The following is an 18455-nucleotide window of genomic DNA, read 5'->3' on the forward strand; positions in this document are numbered from 1 at the left end:
ATTCTCTTTGCAATATTCTTTTTCTTCCACATTTGCACACGAATATTGAGAGGAGCACTGTATTCAATCAAAGAAAAACTGAATCCTCAGTGAACAAAGCCCTTCAGAGCTGCTGATCTCATTGTACAGTTCAGTAAATTTTGGATTATAAAACAAGGCCACATTTATTCACAGGCGCAGTTTTCAGCACCGTTCGGAAAAGAGATGATGACAGAGCAAGACTGCAGGATGACTCAGTCTATGTTGGCAGTCGGTGCCATCGAGATCTGAGGAATATTAAATCCTCCGCAGTGGTCATCTGAAGGAAAATTGCTGCCAGGTTTGTTTTGAGGCTCATTAGGCTGGCCCACACTGATTACTCATGGACAATCAGGTCACTGCAGTTGGCTGATACAACAGATAATAATGCATAACAGAAAGAACACATTTTAGCGACAATCTTGGCTTGAATACGCTTCTTATAAATCCACTCAGCTTTAGGAAAAAGGCTTACACAGGGGCAGACACGCACAATGGCATTAGTGTTGGATGCTCATTAAGATAGCGGGATATCTGTGCGCGTGATCAGGCCGACAGACAATAAGATATGCTGAAGCTGCAGGCCTCAGAGTCCGGAGGTAAGTACTTGACACCAACAGTCAGTCACAAAGACAGAAAGACGGACAGATGGAGAGATGGCCTGCCTGCCGAACGGGTAAAAAACTGACAGGTAAAGTCACCCCAACAGGCTTATTGACTGACACAGTGTGAGGATTATCTCAGAGACAGGCTCCTGAGCAGTTGTAGGACAAAACATGTGGAGATGTGGTGAAGCGGACAGACAGTGACAAGCAGACATATGAACATGCTGTCAGCACACACATACAAACATATTCTAGCCCTCTGTGGCACGGTGTTGCCTCTAGGTAACATTCCCGTTTTTGTCCCTTTACAAACACACAATACATCCTCAATTATGGTGCAATACTTCAAAAAAGAGGCAGGACACTGAGGAATTTAATAGCAGACGTTTAGTTTGTCACATGACTCTCTGGAGGTTGAGTTGAATCCCTTTTTGGCAGCCTTCCTCACATAATTCAGCTCCATCATCTCTCTCATCTCTCTCTAAAAAACTGCCTTTTTCTGTCATTTTACAATCTGGAAAACATTTGATTCACATTAACAGACGAGTTAAGTTTCATTTTTAAATGTTTAATTTATTCGATTTGCGAATTAAGTAATGGAAAACTGTTGAAAATGTCAATGTTCCCTTAAAGTAAGACAGTACCATTATGGATTTCCACCATTACATTTTTGTTATTGTGTATTTAGGTTTATATACTGTTCATTATACTCTTGATGTAGTTTCCTGAAATATGTTGACAGTCTTTAACACAATGTGTTAACAATGTGGCAACGTCCAGTCATTTTTTTTATCTTTATCTTTATCATTTTAAACTGGTGAGGCGATTAAAAATTTTCCATTTCTACTGTAATGAATTTCACTCAAATTTTAAACAATAACTGTCTTTTTTCATTCCTTACCATTATGGTACGGTGTGGCTGTAAGTTAACACACCCTATTGTGTACCCTAAAAAGAATATTTCTTGATGATTTCTTCAAATTATGTTTGCTTAGTCTATTTTAAAACAAAAGACATTGCAAAAACCGTGTGTCCTTATCTGGACCAGCTGAACTGACATTTGTCATTTTGAGACTTCCTGGTTTTAAAGAGATAAGACGTAGCTCCCAGCGACGTCGGCCCTTTATTGATGGTAAATACAGGCGCCAAGATGTTGTAAAAATGCAAATGCAAAATACATCTGGCCTGATGACACGTAACAGTCATCTCAGTCATGTTTAAAACTATAAACCACCACAAATATGACAATTACCAGTGCAAAGCACCATGGTCTGTATAGACACTTTACAAACACTAGGAAAAGTAGGTGTATTGCATTACATTGTTGGTACCAAATCAATACCTCCTGTATGTGTTCCATATTAAAAGCCCTCTAGTGTTTCAGCAGATAAAAACCCTTTACTTCTTAAGATTCTAAGACTTTTGTATATACATTCTTATCGGGACCCAAGTATCGTGATTGTATTGAATCAGGAGATAAGTGTATCATCCCAGCCCTACTAATTCATCGGCTGTCATTACGTTCCATGCAGGAGCCGCTGAGTCATTGCACTGGCCCAACCCTGACATAAATTTCTTACCTCTTAATGGCGACTTCATGGCGGCTTCTACCATCCCCACCAGCAGCTGCAGGCTCTTGGGGTCTTGGGCCAGCCCGGAGGCGAAGGCGGCCAGTGCGTCGGCATGGCGACCAAGGTACTGAAGGGCAACACCCTGTCGGAAGTATGCCTGCAGAGAGGAGAGAGGTAAAGAGTCAGAGTCGACAGGGCTCCAGTCCCGGTGCCACAGCATGTGGCTGAAACTGTACAAACACATTACCAGACACACTCATTTCACGCCATTTGCATTTTTTCCACATGAGCAGTTTTCTGAACATGGCACCTCTCTCCTTTGTATTCCCATAATAGAGTGATCACTGGGTTTTTTGTACTTGTTAATTGGATTATAAGTTTTACATAAATGCACATGTTACACTCTGGCTGCCTGCCTTCTCAGGAGCAACTATTGTTGTTCTATTCAATATTTTTTTTTTCTTCTTCTTCTTCTGTTTGCTGTGGGAGTGAAGTGCACACAAGTTGAGCACTGGGATTTCTGTTTGGCTGTGTTAGAAAATAAGAAGAGAGAAAGAAAAAGGAGAATGAGAGAGAGCTACTTAGTCAAGTCGGTCTGTAGCCCAATAAAAGAACACCATAAATACTTCAGATTGCGCATTCCCTTTGTGAGAAGACAGTTATAAAACAATAACAAAACTGGCCAGAGTCTGTTTTTGCCATATTTTTACATCAGATGTATGTCATGTTTTGGAAATATGACTAGCTCTTCAAACAGACAAAAATTAACTGCATTTGTCATCCAAGTCACATTGTTGGGAGTATAATAATTCAGTACCACTGAGACATAAACTGAATGCGACTGCTGACATACTGTATCTTTCTGTGAGAGACAAAAATGTTTTGGAACATTCCTCAGATTGAAAACTAAAACAGACGCTGTCTCTGGGATCCAAAGCCCCATCAATAAGTGTTTTTTTTTTTTTCTCTCTCTCTCTCTCTCTTCGGCATGTCTGTTTGGACTCACAAGAAAAAAAGAGATGTTTTATCCAAGCAAGTTTGTGACTCAGTATGTTTGTGTCTAAGGCCTGATCAGACAATAATCCTGCTTGAGTTGTTAAACCTGACTCGGGTCCAGTCTAACAACAGCAGCAGCAAAAGAGAGCTGGAACTAGATCCAGCTCATTACTCACGCTCCAAAACCGCTAAATCCCCCCCAAGAGAAAGCAAACTGTCTCAGAATAGTCATATCTGGGCTCGTGTGTCAGAAACACATAATTACCGCCGCAAAGCATGGGGGATAAGCATTGTGTGAGGCAAAGAAACCAGCGAATCTGTCTAAAATTAAAACTGTCTGTCATGTTTACAGTCCTAACCCAGACCTAGACAGTAAAACAACAGTGATATGTATCAGCAATAGACACTTCATCAATAGCAATAATAAAACTATAAATGTTAAATAGTTTCATTTACATGCATTAACTGGGTGTCTACATGTATCTGCAACCTAAATGTTAGACTTTTAAGACTTTTTAGTGCTAAGTTTATTTGAATTTAAGGCCAATTTTGCTATAAAACTAAATATGAAATGTGAAAATACAGGTGCACTGTCCTGATTAAATACATATATTAAAATAACAATAACTGATAGAGTTAAAGTACATTTGTACAAATATGTTTATTTGTGTAAAAGAAATAATGTCCATAATGTTGTTAATAACTATGGTGTTCATGAAGGAACAAAATAGGAAAAATCCAAAGAATGTCACAAAAGCGTTTGAATCCAACCCTTGATGATTTTGCCAAAGACTAAATATACAGATATTTTGTGCTTAGGTTTGACTTTAGACCATGAATACAGTTTTCAGTAAATAAATATTTAAGACCTTTCCAAACAGAATGTAAGACTATTTATTACTTTTATTAGTAAATGTGAATTTAAGACATTTTAAGACTTTCTAAGGACCCGCGGCCACCCTGATTAAATGCAAACCGCCATGAGAGCACATAACGAATAAGCCCTGGCTCATAAACATTCTATCATATCCCTTGATAAAGGAACGGGCAACAACATCCAAACCACCAATCATTTAACAAGCGTGCTGTTCAGCTGCAACATCAGCATGTGACACAGAAACAGTGTGGAGAGAGAAAATAAGCGCAGACGGCGAGGAAATTGTCAGTTAAAGGGACAGGTCAGCTTGCCAGCATTGCAGTTTTTGTTTTTAAGGCTATTAAAGGAGTAATATATATACATATAAGATAGCTTGAAATCCTATTTAATATACGATCTATGGTTGAAGCAAGTTGTTTACCCCCATCTCCTCCTCCCCAGAGTTTGGGCAGGCTGCAGGAACACTGCAGGAGTGCCAGATGTGCGCAACCTGACAATAACAAGTCTTCCAGTGTAAGCTGATCAGCTGTTTTAACTGTCAGTTGTCTGTCGATATAAAGTTAAGCCAGTTATCCTGAAAACAGAAGCCCGCTGCTCTGAAAATACACACTCTGGACGTGGAGTGCAGAGACTGCCTGCCTCACTGCCTGCAAAACCCCATTAACATATTGCTTAATTCGAACGTTAGAAATATCTACCCCTTCTAAAAGGTTATTAATGATTTCTAGCAACTCATAAACAGACACTTACTCAGTCAGCGAACATTCAGCATTGATTTGATCTCTAATTAATGTGAAATGGGCAAACAAATAAAGTTATTCTGGCCTGGAATAGAAATTTCAAAGCGAGGCACCACAGCTGTAGCATTGATTTCAGAGAAGCAAGTATTTCAACTTCACATTTCCCTGACCTCCGATGACACATCGTGGTCATTATATAATTAATTACAGTAAATATAATCAAAGATTTCTCCTTTAAAATGACTGCTGAATGTTCGCTGATTGAGTTGATGTCTTATTAACTGTAAAAAATCATTAATGATGTTTTAGAAGAACTAGATATTTATAATGGTTTAAATTGTGTGATATGTTAATGGGGTCTGGCAGGAAATCACTGAACTTCAACTTGGAGCAGTGGGCTTTTGCATGCAGGATAAAGGGCATCAACAGACACTCATAAACAGCTGATCAACTTACAATGTAGGACTCGTCCTCACTTGTCACTTTCCAAGTATAATGCTGTGCTCATCTTGCATGCAGCAGGTTCAGTGTCCCTGCACCCTGCAGGCATCCGACCCACAGCTCACTTCAGCCATAGGTCATGTGTTAAACAGCGATTCAGCCTTTTTAATACACCATCTATAGCTCCAACTTCCTATCCTATTTTGGACTGCAGAACTCTTCTGAATGATAGGGTCTTACATAATGCTCCTTGAAGTCTATTAACTGTGTGCCTTTATAAATTAAATGAATGAAGTTAAAGTAAGGTGGTTAAATTCAAAATAAAGTGACTAAAGTCAACCTTTTTCCTCCTTGTCTTAAGTGATCATTTTTTCAGCTACCAGCCCTATCCTATCCTAACCTTTCTGTCTCTTCTTCTTGTGTTTGTGCTTGTGTGTGCGTTGGAGCAGCAGTCCAGGCTGCCGTCTGGCCACCTCCTCACTGAGCAGGCAGTCACTCTGCTCACAGCTTCCAAAAGTGACACGAAGGCTAATTTGCCATTAGCATCTAAGAGGCCTTTTCATTAGTCTTCCCAAGCTTCTCTGTTAGCACCGCTAGGAAGTGAAAAAGGCGCGGAGGATTAGGGAAAATGAGACATGACATTGAATTTATAGAGACCAGTAATTAATTTTGCTTCCGTCCGAGCCCCCCGCTGACTACCAATCTCTCTGCAGACCTGCTGCCCCCCGAACATCTCCACCTCCCTGCGCTTGCATCACAACTCCATTGAAAATGACGAGGACAGAGATTAGATTCAAAGCATTAACCTTTGTTCTAACACTGTTATTATATGAGGGGAGTGCAGGCCAGGGTATCCGCTCAATATTAATTGCATCTAGTGGCGGTGGAGTTTGGGCAGGACGCACTGGCGAGAGTGGAGGGGCCCACAAACGTTTCGCCCGGGGGAACAAAAGACATTTAAAAGCACTTCTCCCTTTGATTAGATTTCGCCTACAATATGACTGCTCACCCACAGATCTTCCTTTCGTTCTCTTAAGCGGCGTGCCCTGACTGAGATGGCCAGGGAAAGAGGACGAGAACAAAGATGAATAAAATAAGGCTCGCCTCAAACAAAAATTGCCATCTTCTTTAATCCTTTTTATTTTACCCTGTCCTGTCCTACATATGGCTGAAAGACTAGACTGTGCGGAGAGTGCATTAAAATATTGCAAACACAAGCACGAGAATGAATGCATAAACGAAAGAGCCACGGCAAAAATGACAGAATCAATGTGCCGTAAAGCCTTATAGGATTTTTTTTTTCTTCCATTAATCTCCCTCTGCCTTCAAAACACATCATGTAGCCGCACAAAGACACACACACATGATATAACCTCTGCGTAATCCAACTAGTCAATTCAACCAGTGCTGCCCATAAAACAGAAGGTTCACTTGATTTACATTACAGTGGCTGAGCGTAGGGCGGCACCAAATAGCGCTAAAGAGGACAAAGCTGCGGAAATACCACCAACAGGTTGGCTGTGCTGGTGGCACGGACCATTATTGGAGAGGGAAGAGCAAGGTTTTACCCCTACGCGACATTTTTTAAATTCACGCTTAACAGGATCTTTTCTAAAAACACAGCAGCATCTGCTTGAAGCTGCTGCTGCTACAGTGATTAGCACAGCCTGTAGCTCTTAGCCAGGCAGTGAGAGGGAAACAGGGGGAAGTGCACTGAGAAATGAAGGTTCCAAAGGGGTTCTACCCAGAGCCGTTCGCTTCTGATGAACCATTTTTAGAAGAAAGGGTTCGTCAAAGGTTTTGTTGTAAGACTTAAGGGCTCCATTAAGAACCCGTTTTGGAAGACAGATCCTTACCCTCAAATATCCAAATCTTTTTCAAATGGATCAATGAAATGTAGATGCATCACAAACCCTAAGCCTAATTAGTTCATTTTATTTTAACTGTCTGCAGAATATATTTTATATTTTGTAGAACCCTTAGAAGACATGAGAGTAATAAGTGAAACTGTTATAAAAAAAAAGGGGGACTCATCTAAATGAAATCCGCAGAATATAAAAAGGTTCTTGACAGAACACCCTGGGTCGGACGTGGACGATATCCTTGGCATATAAAAGGGTCAGTTCTCAGTAGAAGCCTGGGTGAGTTCTAGATGAAACCTTTAGAATATAAAACGGTTCTTGGTGGGATCCACCAGGTGTGTGCAAAGGTTCTGGATAGAAAGAGTTCTGGGTGGAACTATTTTATCATAGATGGATTCTCTGTAGAACCTCTCATAGGTTATGGTTTTAGGGGTAACTGGCTGAAATGGCTCTTGGTGGCACCTTCTACCAGAAACCAAAAGGAGTTCTCCTACGGGGGCATGCCAAAGAACCCTATGGTTCTAATTAGAACCTTCATTTCTTAGAGTGTAGAGCAGAGGGGGGGGGGGGGGGGGGTGCAGACAGAGCATTAGAGGAACAGAGAGGGCTCCACAGATTAACTTTGTGGAGCTTTGTGAAACATACAGCTTTACTTACACAACAGATCGCTACAAGTCACTGCTTAATCTTTCAGCCAAAATCCATCTCCCTAAACAGGATGCACATTAGAGAGTGACTCCTCTGAAGGCAAAGTTCTCACAGAACGCAGGCCCTCCTGAACTGCGACGCATCTGTTAGGCATCTTGTACAACATGACATCCACACACCAAGACTTCTAATAACGTGTTTTGCCTGAAATTTAATCCAGGCTAAATTATTGAACCTTCCTGCCTCTTTGCCTCCTCTGTTTAATGCAGCAATGTGCTGATACCACAGAAGAGTGGATCGAGTGGGAAGGTTTGTCGCTTTTACCCGTGGGTAAATTCTGGGAGTGCTAATGCGCATGTGTGTCCGCATATGTGTGTGCATATGTGTGTGTGTGTGTGTGTGAGCGTGTGTGAGCAGAAGAGAGAGAGAGAGGCTGGGAAAAAACACATATGAATAAGAGAGGGGATAAAAGCTTTTCTTGTTTCTCGAACATTTTAATATTTCATGAATGCTTGTTTGATGTAGTTTTAAATATTCATGTTTTTATGCTTAGGAGGAAGAGGGAAATGATGCAAAAAAAAACTTATTCACTGTGGTACACTGTGCTACACGCTGTGGGGAACCAACATTCTCCACACACATATGCACAAACAAGCTCATGCACACACACACACACGGTAGTGAGTCGCACACATCCTCTTCCTCTCTAACAAGACACTTACAATGAAACATGGACAATTTTCTCCCAGTGACAGCTCTGTTGCTCACAATAAGGCCCACAGTCAGAGCAGCTGAACAGAAAGTTGACACGATTAAGATTGGGAGTTTGGCGCAAGACCAGCTGTTAGAGGCTCTTTTTCTATTAGCAGATTAATGCCTCAGCATATGTCCTTGCCCCCCTCTCAGACTCCTCTTCACTACACTGTAACCCCAGGGGTGTCATCGGCCCCTGGGAGCATGTCTGTGTTTGCGCTTGTCTATCCTCGTTCAAGATCTGGGCCTAACTGGCTTAAAGGAAGAATATATTTCAGCAACAGAAGCATGATTTGGCATATGGTAAAACAGGTTGGGAGGGTTACTTGTGATACTACTATTACTAACTACTTGTTAAGCAATGTACTCTGTAGTCTAATATTAAAGTAACTTAACTCGACTACTTTTTCCATTATTTCTGGATTACCTCAAAACCAAATATGGTGAAACTGCTGAGCCTAATAGCATGTTTTATGTTCATTGTTGGTTTATTGTTAATAATGCACATTTAAATGTACCACAATTTGAATGGACCACTATCCTTGTCATGTTAGCGGTGTGTCTGTTTAGCTAAAATTAGCGGCTGGTCTGTGTAGCTGGCATTTTGTTCAGGGTTATCTTCATATGGTACGTACAAAATCTGATGAAACATTAAATTTTTACCAAAAAATCCCAAATGCTGGAAGATTTTTATTGGTGGAAAAGGATGGAAAAAGCTAGTTTGGCTATGTACACCCACATGGAACAGACCATGATCTTTTCCTAAACCTAGCCAAATAGTTTTATTTCCCAAATCTATACTAGTACTTTTGTTGCCTAAACCTAACCAAATTGTGAGTGAAAACTTCAAATAATGACCCAGGACTCAAACTCCGTTCTCCGCTTTACAGGTAAACTAAAGGGGAGGGGTGTGAAGAGCCAAATCACTGCCATGTGCCTACTCTTACCCAGGTGCAAGTAGACCCTCTGTAATAATAAACATCAAATCACACAACATAAAAACACTCGGGACTGAGATAGTTAAAACTGTATAATGTCAGTGTGAGTGGGAGGACGTTATATATGTATCCTACATCTAAGTTCATTTCCCCAGGTTACACTATGAGATTCATGTCATGCTTCCAAGACAAAATGCTCACTAAAGACTGCCAAATCTATTTGTTTACCCTATCCTGAATCTGTCATTTTCAGAAACAAATCAAATTGCCAAGGTAATTTGTAAATGCTTTGTATCAAGGGCACTGGAGCTGGAAACCCGCCTGTGTAGTCAGGTAATTTACAGACAGCTGAAGCTGTTTTCTGCCACGGATTCGGAGTTGTAAAATCTCAAGCACGATGATGTCTCTCTAAACAAACAGCATAACTCCTCGCCCACAATACAGACAGCCTGTCATTGAGTCGACTGCTCCAGCTGTGCTCCAGTAGCCCGGGGCCTTGTGCGGCTTGCTGCGCCCTGATCGGTGATCAGCAATAATAGAGATGCTCTCAAATGCGGAAATCAATAGTAGCCACGTAAGCTCCGTTTAGACCGTGCCACACCCTTCGCTGCTGTGGTGTGTTGAGGATACGCCTGCTGCAGATGGTTTCTGATCACCCACAGGGCAGTTGGTGCCAGTGTGACGACTCTGAACAGAACCCCCGCGGGCGACATAATGGAACCCAAATCAGACCATCAAATAGGGACAGCGGGCTGCAAATACACTGCACACACACACACAAATACAAACTGAAGAAAAATACATCAATAACTCCTCGAGAAAGCCACCCATCTGTCTCCAACAAACATGTATTACTTGAAACCAGCTTTCCACACAGGCTGGGACGCTGGGAGCAGATTAACACTAATGGTGTGACAGGAACAAAGGGATCGCTGCCTTTCGTTCATTCCCCCTTGTTTCTTGGCTCTTTAACTATTGGTGTCGTTGCCTGGTTTCCAGTGTGACCCAGAAATGTCATGTGTCGACCACGGTTTCAGACATGTGCCTCCGCCATCCCTTGCAAATCTCTGCCACTACACTTTCAAGGTGACACAGTCGATTCGCGGGGTACACAAAATGTCAACTGCTTAATTTAATATCCAGGGATAACTGTCGGCCATGACAAATTAGCTGGGAGAACGGCTAAAAAAAAGTGAAATGGAATGATTGCTGCTTTGGGCCTTCTGCCCTTCAACTTGACAAGCTGAAAGCCACAGTACAGCACAATGGAGGCTGCACGTAATTAAATCTATTTCTGAAGCCAAGTCCGTGAGTTTCTACCCATCTTCCTTCCAGGTACAGATCACTCCCCCCCCCCCCCAAGGATTGAAAAGGTCTAAGGTCAGTCCTCATGGAGGTGGCGGCGGGGGCATTACACCCGTCGCCTCGGGCCAAACATAAACCTCTGGCCCCGGGGGTCACAGGGATAGAATCATGACACAGCTGCCTGTCTATTACCATCTCCCCAATCTAATAAGGCCGAACCCTAATCCAGCATCCACCCCTGACCTACATCGATCAAGTGTGTTTTTATCTGTGTGCAAGTGAGAAAAAACACTGACAGACTAATTTTTCCTCACACTGAGTGAAAGCTTTCTGCATTAATCTGGCTAATCGATGAAAAATGTTGCTTTTTGTTTGGTCCTATTTGCTGACTTAGTGCAGCTTTTGTAGAACAACCGTGGTCAAGTCTGAAGTGATTTTATGTTAACAACATAAGCCGCATCAAAGGTGCATGTTAAGCACTTATGCAAGTCAAATTGAGGCACCTTACAATCTGCATGTAGGTAGACGCAGTAAAATATTTATGATCCATTGATGTATTCCTCCCTAAGGGCGGTGTAGACTCTGGTGATTGCTGTTCCATCCAAAGCCCTTAATTAGCCCATTAGATTAGATGGCTTTAATGAGAGCAAATTAAGCTGATCATTCTTTGTGAAGCCGGCAATTAAAGGGTAAATGTTTCATTATTCAGTGAGTGGCGACAATAAGACCCAGGTAAGATCCAGGTTGCCTAGTAGAGGCTTCGGTGTGAGAGACATTGTAGTACTCTCTCACGGCTGCGAGGAATCGATTAGCCGGCTCACATCAAACTGGCAGCCAGTCCAGGACTTCAGATTGGAAAAGGTCATAGTCATTTATGTGGAATCGATGCTGAGCTCTCTGTATTCACTGTGTCTCGCATTATCTGGCTGGGGGGATGGTTTAACGTTTTCTAAAAACAATTACCCAAAAAACAAAGAGAACCTTCAATAAAGAAGGTCAAGGCTTCTGATCACGGAGGTGTCGTGTGGTGCACGTCCATTGTGACAGTCAAAGAGAAACAGAAGGGAAAAACTGATATTGCTCATTTATCACAAACAGATGAAACAGCACAATAGTGGCAAGCTGTGGGGTCGTGCAGTGACATGCTGTCACAATGCACTGTTTGGCAGAGGGAATTCAATTTTCTTTCCGCTACGTGCATGTCCACCATAACTGACGGTTTTCACAAAGGAAGCAGACCAATGGAAAGTGATAAACCAGCAGATAAAATGGCAATATGCCTGTAGCTCATTCCAAGCACGTTAATTCCAATGTTAGAAAAACCATGTCACACTCTTCTGCTATGATTTATAGCCCGATTTGTCACATGGATGCAGCTAGCATACTTGCATTCTTATTAGCATCTTAAGAGTGTTGAGATGTGAGGCTGAGAGGGTCAGGGTGCTAAACAGATTTCCGTGCCCCTCTCGACTAGATCCTTGGCTCTGCTCTGGCTGAGCATTGCGCACGAACCCCACAGCCACAGGGGCTGACTCTCAATTAAAGTAGGCATTAATTACTTAAAGGAGCTTTAATCAATCAAGGCCAGATGGTGAACCTGAAAAAAGAGAGCAAACTCCAGGCTGCAGAAGTGCTTTCCACTCTGACTGGACTCGAGGTGGCCATAAAAAGCTTTATTAAAAAACACCTATAAAGCTCACATTTTATAGAGTATATGTTTTGCGACCAAAAAGGGTTACCAAGCAAGGAATCTCGGCTCAATCTGTCACATGTTAATTGTCACAACTGGATCTGCAAAGATATTATGGAAGCTGGTGAAAACAGCAGAAAAATGAAAAAGAAGGAAAGTTGCAACTTTTTTGTAAAATTCATTAAAAACCAATCACAACTTATTTCAGAGAAAATAAAACTACACTCTGTTCTGAGCGTCACCATCAGTAACCTCATCAAAAAGGCTTAGGGTTACAAAAATTCTAACAAAATATGCTTTATTTGTACACTCACACCACAATCACAAAATGAGAAAATATGAAAGTGAGTATTTCTTTTCAGTCCCCACGAAAAAAATAAAAATAAAATAAAAATACAAAAAAACCCTGTAAATATTAAAACACTGAATCAGTTCATTGAGACATACTGTACTTATATAACACAACACAGGGGACTGCTATGATTGGTGAAACTTGCGGGAAGCTACAGTGATTGGTCAAACTCGCATAAAAGTTGCGGTGATGACACAAAATTGCTGGGTGAAGCAGAATTCACAGGGATTGGATGAATTTGCATTAATTGTGGGGCTGAAAAATGGAAGAAAAATTGTTTTCGGCCTTTCAAATATGTAGATTAAATCAAATATCTTTGGGTTTTGGTCGAACAAAACTAGACATTTAAAGATGATGCATCCCTAGATGAAACATGACAAATAACTTAAGTCTCTGTTATTTGACAACCGCTAATAAATAAAACAATTTGTTTGAGGGCGAGTAAAAATTGACTGACCCACTTGCTTGACTACGCAAGACACAAAACACATCAATGTTGAACCCTGCTAAAGCTCACATTTTGTAAAACAAATTATAGGTACTGATTATACAAATCCAAAGCCAATTGAATAAGCAGCCCAGACCATATGTGTCCCTGATGTTTTTCGCCCCACAGCTCCAACAGAAGAGGCTACTTGGCCCCGGTGCTGTACTCTCCTGGCCTGAGGCACTACGTCCTCCATCTTCATTTGTACTCCCTTAATTGGCTTTGACAGTGAACTCAAGCATGGCTGAAAAATACCCTCCTCTTAGTAAACACTGGCTGAGAGACACATGTTCTCAACATGGGGAAACCAGGCATCTCCATTAGCCATGAGGATGGGCAGTCATGTCCAGCTGACCCCTCTCTTCAACACCTCTTCAAAGCATGACACTCGGAGCTTCACATCTCAAAACGCTGCTGTCATCTCAGCAAATGTATTGAATTTCTAGTGGGAGACAAAGGCCGATGTAGTACAAAATGAAACATCCTATTCGCAAGCTGTTAAAACTGGCATTTTCTGAGGTGTGAAAAATCGGCTGCCAAGCAAAAGAAGCATTTCTAAGCCTGAGGTGTTTTATGGTTCTGGTTATCACTGCTTGCAGAGTTTGAAGATCCCAAAGAGAGACAAAGTTCAACAAGTCATTACCCCCCCACTCACACTGTCGCACAGTAGGCAGGCATGGCTCCTTGTCAATGTCAGCACTTGTGTTAGGTTCATTAGGTTGCTCTGGCCTTAGTGGGAAGTTGCTTCATCAAACAAGAGTCAGCAGCAGAGGCTGCCTGCCTGCCTGCCTGCCTGACAGTGTGGCTTCTCCAGAGCTGCCCTGCAACACTTCAAAAGACTCCCAGGCAGCCTTTATGGAAAGCTCTAATGAAAAGCATGGCATGAGCCCCACTGCTTTTGATTTTGTGAGTAAGGAGTCATACATGATTGAGTAAAGGCAAGCTGAATCACAGATAAGGCGCTGAGAGGCTGAGAGGACAGGAGGAGGAGGAGGAGGAGGAAAGGGCGAGGAAAGACAATGGTGATGCAGCCCAAAGGTTTACTTAAAACAAGGAGGAGGTGGGAAGTATCAAAGCACAAATACTTAGTTAGTGTACTTTAGTGGACTTTCCAGGTATCTGTACTTTACTTGAGTATTTCTGACACCTTTTTATTAATATTCCCTACATTTTAGCACAAATATCTGTACACTCTACATACATTTAAAAAAAGACGCCTTATTTTACTTTTAATATATTTGAAGGAATTATTGATTATTTTTATTTTTGTATAATTGTACGCCAACTTCCAAACATTAAGGACAATTTCAATCTAAATGGATGGGATAGAAATGAATGAAATACACATAGGAATGACGTTTCTTTGGTGTATGTATCAGCGCATATCGTGCCAGATGAAAAGATGAGAAAGGCGTAACAAGACAAAATCAGCAAGACATAAGATGAAAATAAAAACAACATAAAAAACATCAGACAAAACAACGTAAAACATGTATCAAAACAAAATCGATGTAAATGACGTGACGTTAAGGGCATAACCGAAGGAAAACAACAAAAAAGATGTGAAAGGATGAAAACATAAAAGTTGTAACAAGACAAAAGTAACACAAAATACATAATAACATGAAAACAACGTAAAACATGAAACAAAACAAAAATGACGTAAGGGACTCACCAAATGAAAATGATATAACAAGACATAACAGGATAAAAACGATGAGGACGTAAGAAGATGAAAGTGACATAAGATGCATAACAAGATGAAAATGACTTACAAGATGTAACAAGCAACAACATGAAACATGTAACAAGACGAAACAGACCGACATGGGAAACTCAACCATAGTGAAAAGGTGAGCTTCAGTTAGCTTTGCACAGAAACAGCTGGTAGAGATGTCCTTCAGGGGGCTACTTTTATTTTTATATTTAAGTGTATGTAGTGACTGTGTGTATTTTTGCCACCACTTCTTAAAACCAGGAGGAGATGGGAAGACAGAGAAAGAGGGTGAGACAGGGAGATAAAGGTTAGCACATGATGCAGACACAGATGCCTCTTGTTATTCCGTCCCCGCTGGACTGTGCATGTCCACTGCCATCCAGCTATCAGAGCTCTTTATTGTGTATGACCTGTTTCTCCTTCCCGTCTCCCAGCGCAGCAGCAGCATCAGTACACTGGGCTGTTGTGGCTGCGGCACCACTGCTTTGCCATGCTTGTGCACACGGAGATCTCCCCAGCGATTACCAGATAAATGCACTTTAATTCACAACACATGCGGCGAGGGTTTATATATAGACTCGCTAATTCCCCCTCGGCCACACTGCAATATGAACTCCGTGCTGCACCAATTTAAGTGTGTGATGAGTCCCGCGCGGACAGGCTCCTCTACTTATCATATATATGACATGCTCCAGCACATTGCTGGGCCAAAGCTGAGAAAAAAAAGTAAGATTATGGTTGGACCAGTGTGGATTTTTCATTATTAATGAGGAGAGTCATTTTCAGGCCTGCATGCCTATTGAGAATTATCGGTCAATCCCAGACGTAGTTGAGCTGAACAGCGGTACCATTTTCACGGGATGTGTCGCACCCACAGAGGAAGAAAGCATGCATTTTAACAAGGATAATGCTGCTAATGCACATTTTAGCAACAAGTACTCACTATTTTAGGCTGAAATCCCTGACAGTCAACTCCCATAATAGAGCTAATTGGCAGAGTTCTACTGAAAGGAGGTGCCTGCGTCTGATAACACTGAGAGGTCCTGTAACACATCTGCACAGTCTGTGTTAGCTCATTAAACAGCAAGTTCCCTCAGCGTTCTTTGGCCATCACCATGCATCATTAATTGTGTCCGCCTGCTAATCACGTTAGCTGCATTTCCCTGGCTTTGATATCTATCTCTACACACGCTGCGTGACTCGATGGCCTGTCCGGTAATAAGATGAAGTGAACAGGTTTCCTTACCACCTGTGGACACTTTATGCATTCAAAAAAAAGGAGTAGATATGTTAATTGAAACTCCTTTGGCAACTGGTCTAAACATAAAAGTGATCCACCGCCAGAAAACACACACGCAAACACACTCGTACAGACGTGCACATACATACACACATAGTGTGAGCCAAATAAAAACACTTGCTCAGAGCTATGAGTCATACTGTGGGTGCCAACAATCAATGGGGCTCACCGCACCCAGCTGGCTGTAGTAGCAGAATGTATTAATTTTCTCATTTAGAAACAAATATATACTACAAATAGATTAATGGTGTTTGATCAGCTTGGCAGAGCGATGCCAATTAGTATGCATGGATGGCAAGAGGCGTGATGCCTGATTTTTATAAGTGCTGAACTGAAAGCATATGGAAGCTATAATCTTTAGAGGTAAAAGTGAGACGACATGACTACCTATTTAAAAGAGAGCCTGACCAATTTATCGGCACAATATTGGCCCATTATCACAGACACAACAGTCTATGATGGTATCAGCATATTTGTACAGTAAATGGCAGTCAGCACACTCCCCAGTTAAACGAAATAGCGAAGAGCGCCACTGCAGAGAATAAGCAATCTACCTCTGTGGACAGGATCAGTAGCAAAATGAGTTTTAGCCACTTAAAAAGAAGGTACACCTAAAACAATTCATATCAAAGTAAGTGTGTGCTGTATTTAAAATATTTTCACTGCTTTACTTTACTCAGACAGCCTTGTCAGAGGGTAAACCGCCATTATATGAGCCAAACATCGCTCTCTCTCCATAGGCAAAAACAGTCATTTTACCTCGCAGCACACAGGAGTTGCTGGTCCACCACTTAAACAGATATTGATATTTTTAGGTGGACCTTTTTTTATGTGGCTAAAATATATTTTGCCTGCTGCTTCTTCTCACTGAGGATGTGCTACCCATCATCTACTGTAGATAACACATACACACATCAAGTAATCCACACTAGCCCTTTAAGTTTAATATATATTTGGTTGTATTTGTGTTTTTGATTATCATTTAATTATTAGAATACCATTTCACTGCAAAAAGTATGTGTTTATGTATATGTTATATATTATAAGTTGAATGAATTTTTAATTTCCCAATATCACCATAGACCCTAAAAATCCAGTATCGGTCGGGAACTTATTCAAAAGCACTACAGCTCCAGAGGAGGGGGTCGCATTACAAGGAAAAAAGGTGGAGATACAAGGGAAGAGAAAAAAGGAGGAAGAGGACAGTGGAGCCATGGGAGCCAGGAAAGCAGGCGCACAAGCGTAGAAAATTGAGGCTATGGTTAGCTTAGGACCAGAGAGAGGTGAAAGTGTCCCTCATTTCATACTACACAGAGTTTGGCAATTACTGGTGACAGCGCCTCGCACCAAGACGGGGAAAAGATTGATCCGGACAAGCAGGACCCTGTTTGCTTTGTTAAAAGTAATTAATCACTGTGGCCACGAGAGGAATGGCGCCTTGAGTGCTGTACGCACTTCTGCTGAGTGTGTTGGCGTGTCTGTGTGTGTAACCACGTGTGAATAAGTACATACGCGTGTCCCAGCATATTTCTGCAAACATGTCAGAAACGGCTGAAGTCAGAGAAATGGATGGAGGAAGGTGGCAAGGAGAAGTTTGGGGAAAAGGAATAAAAAAGCAGGCAGATTGAGGCAAGAGGAAGAAAGGGAGGAACATGTGCACACTGCACCCATTTATTCACATGCATGCACTCAGGAGGACCAGTAGCGTAATCCATCATAAGAGTCCTGTCCACACCCACTGAGCAGAGAACTACCAGTAAAGGGGAACTGTGGATAAAGGAGGGAGAAATGGGGGGGGATAAGGAAGAATTCTCCTTCTTTCACCTTCACTTTACTCCGAGTGAAATGGTGGAGTCACATCCTCTGCTGCAGGTTACTCACTCCTCTGTAATATGAAATAAACAACAGTCTCTGTGTTTCATCATGGCCATTCTCTCCCTCCCCTCTAAATCAATTTTCTCTCTGAAAAGAAAACTGGAGGATTTCAGCAATGTCATTAAAACCAATTTTGCATCCATCATATTATAATTGCTCTCACAAACAGTTTTTAATTGAAAGGGGAATCTAAAAGTGGTCTTGTTTTTATCACATTAGACACCCTACCTCCACTTGTGATTGCATTCAGTCTGGAGATCCTGCATACTCACTGTTAAAG

The 18455-nt window shown here is 41.6% G+C and overlaps 1 protein-coding gene across 3 annotated transcripts in view; it reads right to left on the bottom strand.

Annotated features, from left to right (window-relative positions):
* The window catches only part of LOC146319961 (tetratricopeptide repeat protein 28-like), a 257551-nt gene that overhangs the window by 104646 nt on the left and 134450 nt on the right, over nucleotides 1–18455 (bottom strand). For all 3 annotated transcript variants that reach the window (XM_084728080.1, XM_084728079.1, XM_084728082.1), the window contains one exon: nucleotides 2204–2351. In XM_084728080.1, the coding sequence (XP_084584206.1) occupies nucleotides 2204–2351 (148 nt within the window). The remainder of the gene's footprint in view (nucleotides 1–2203; nucleotides 2352–18455) is intronic.

This window comes from Lutjanus erythropterus, chromosome 10, assembly GCF_056507025.1.
Source record: "Lutjanus erythropterus isolate fLutEry1 chromosome 10, fLutEry1.hap2, whole genome shotgun sequence".
NCBI lineage: Eukaryota > Metazoa > Chordata > Actinopteri > Lutjaniformes > Lutjanidae > Lutjanus > Lutjanus erythropterus.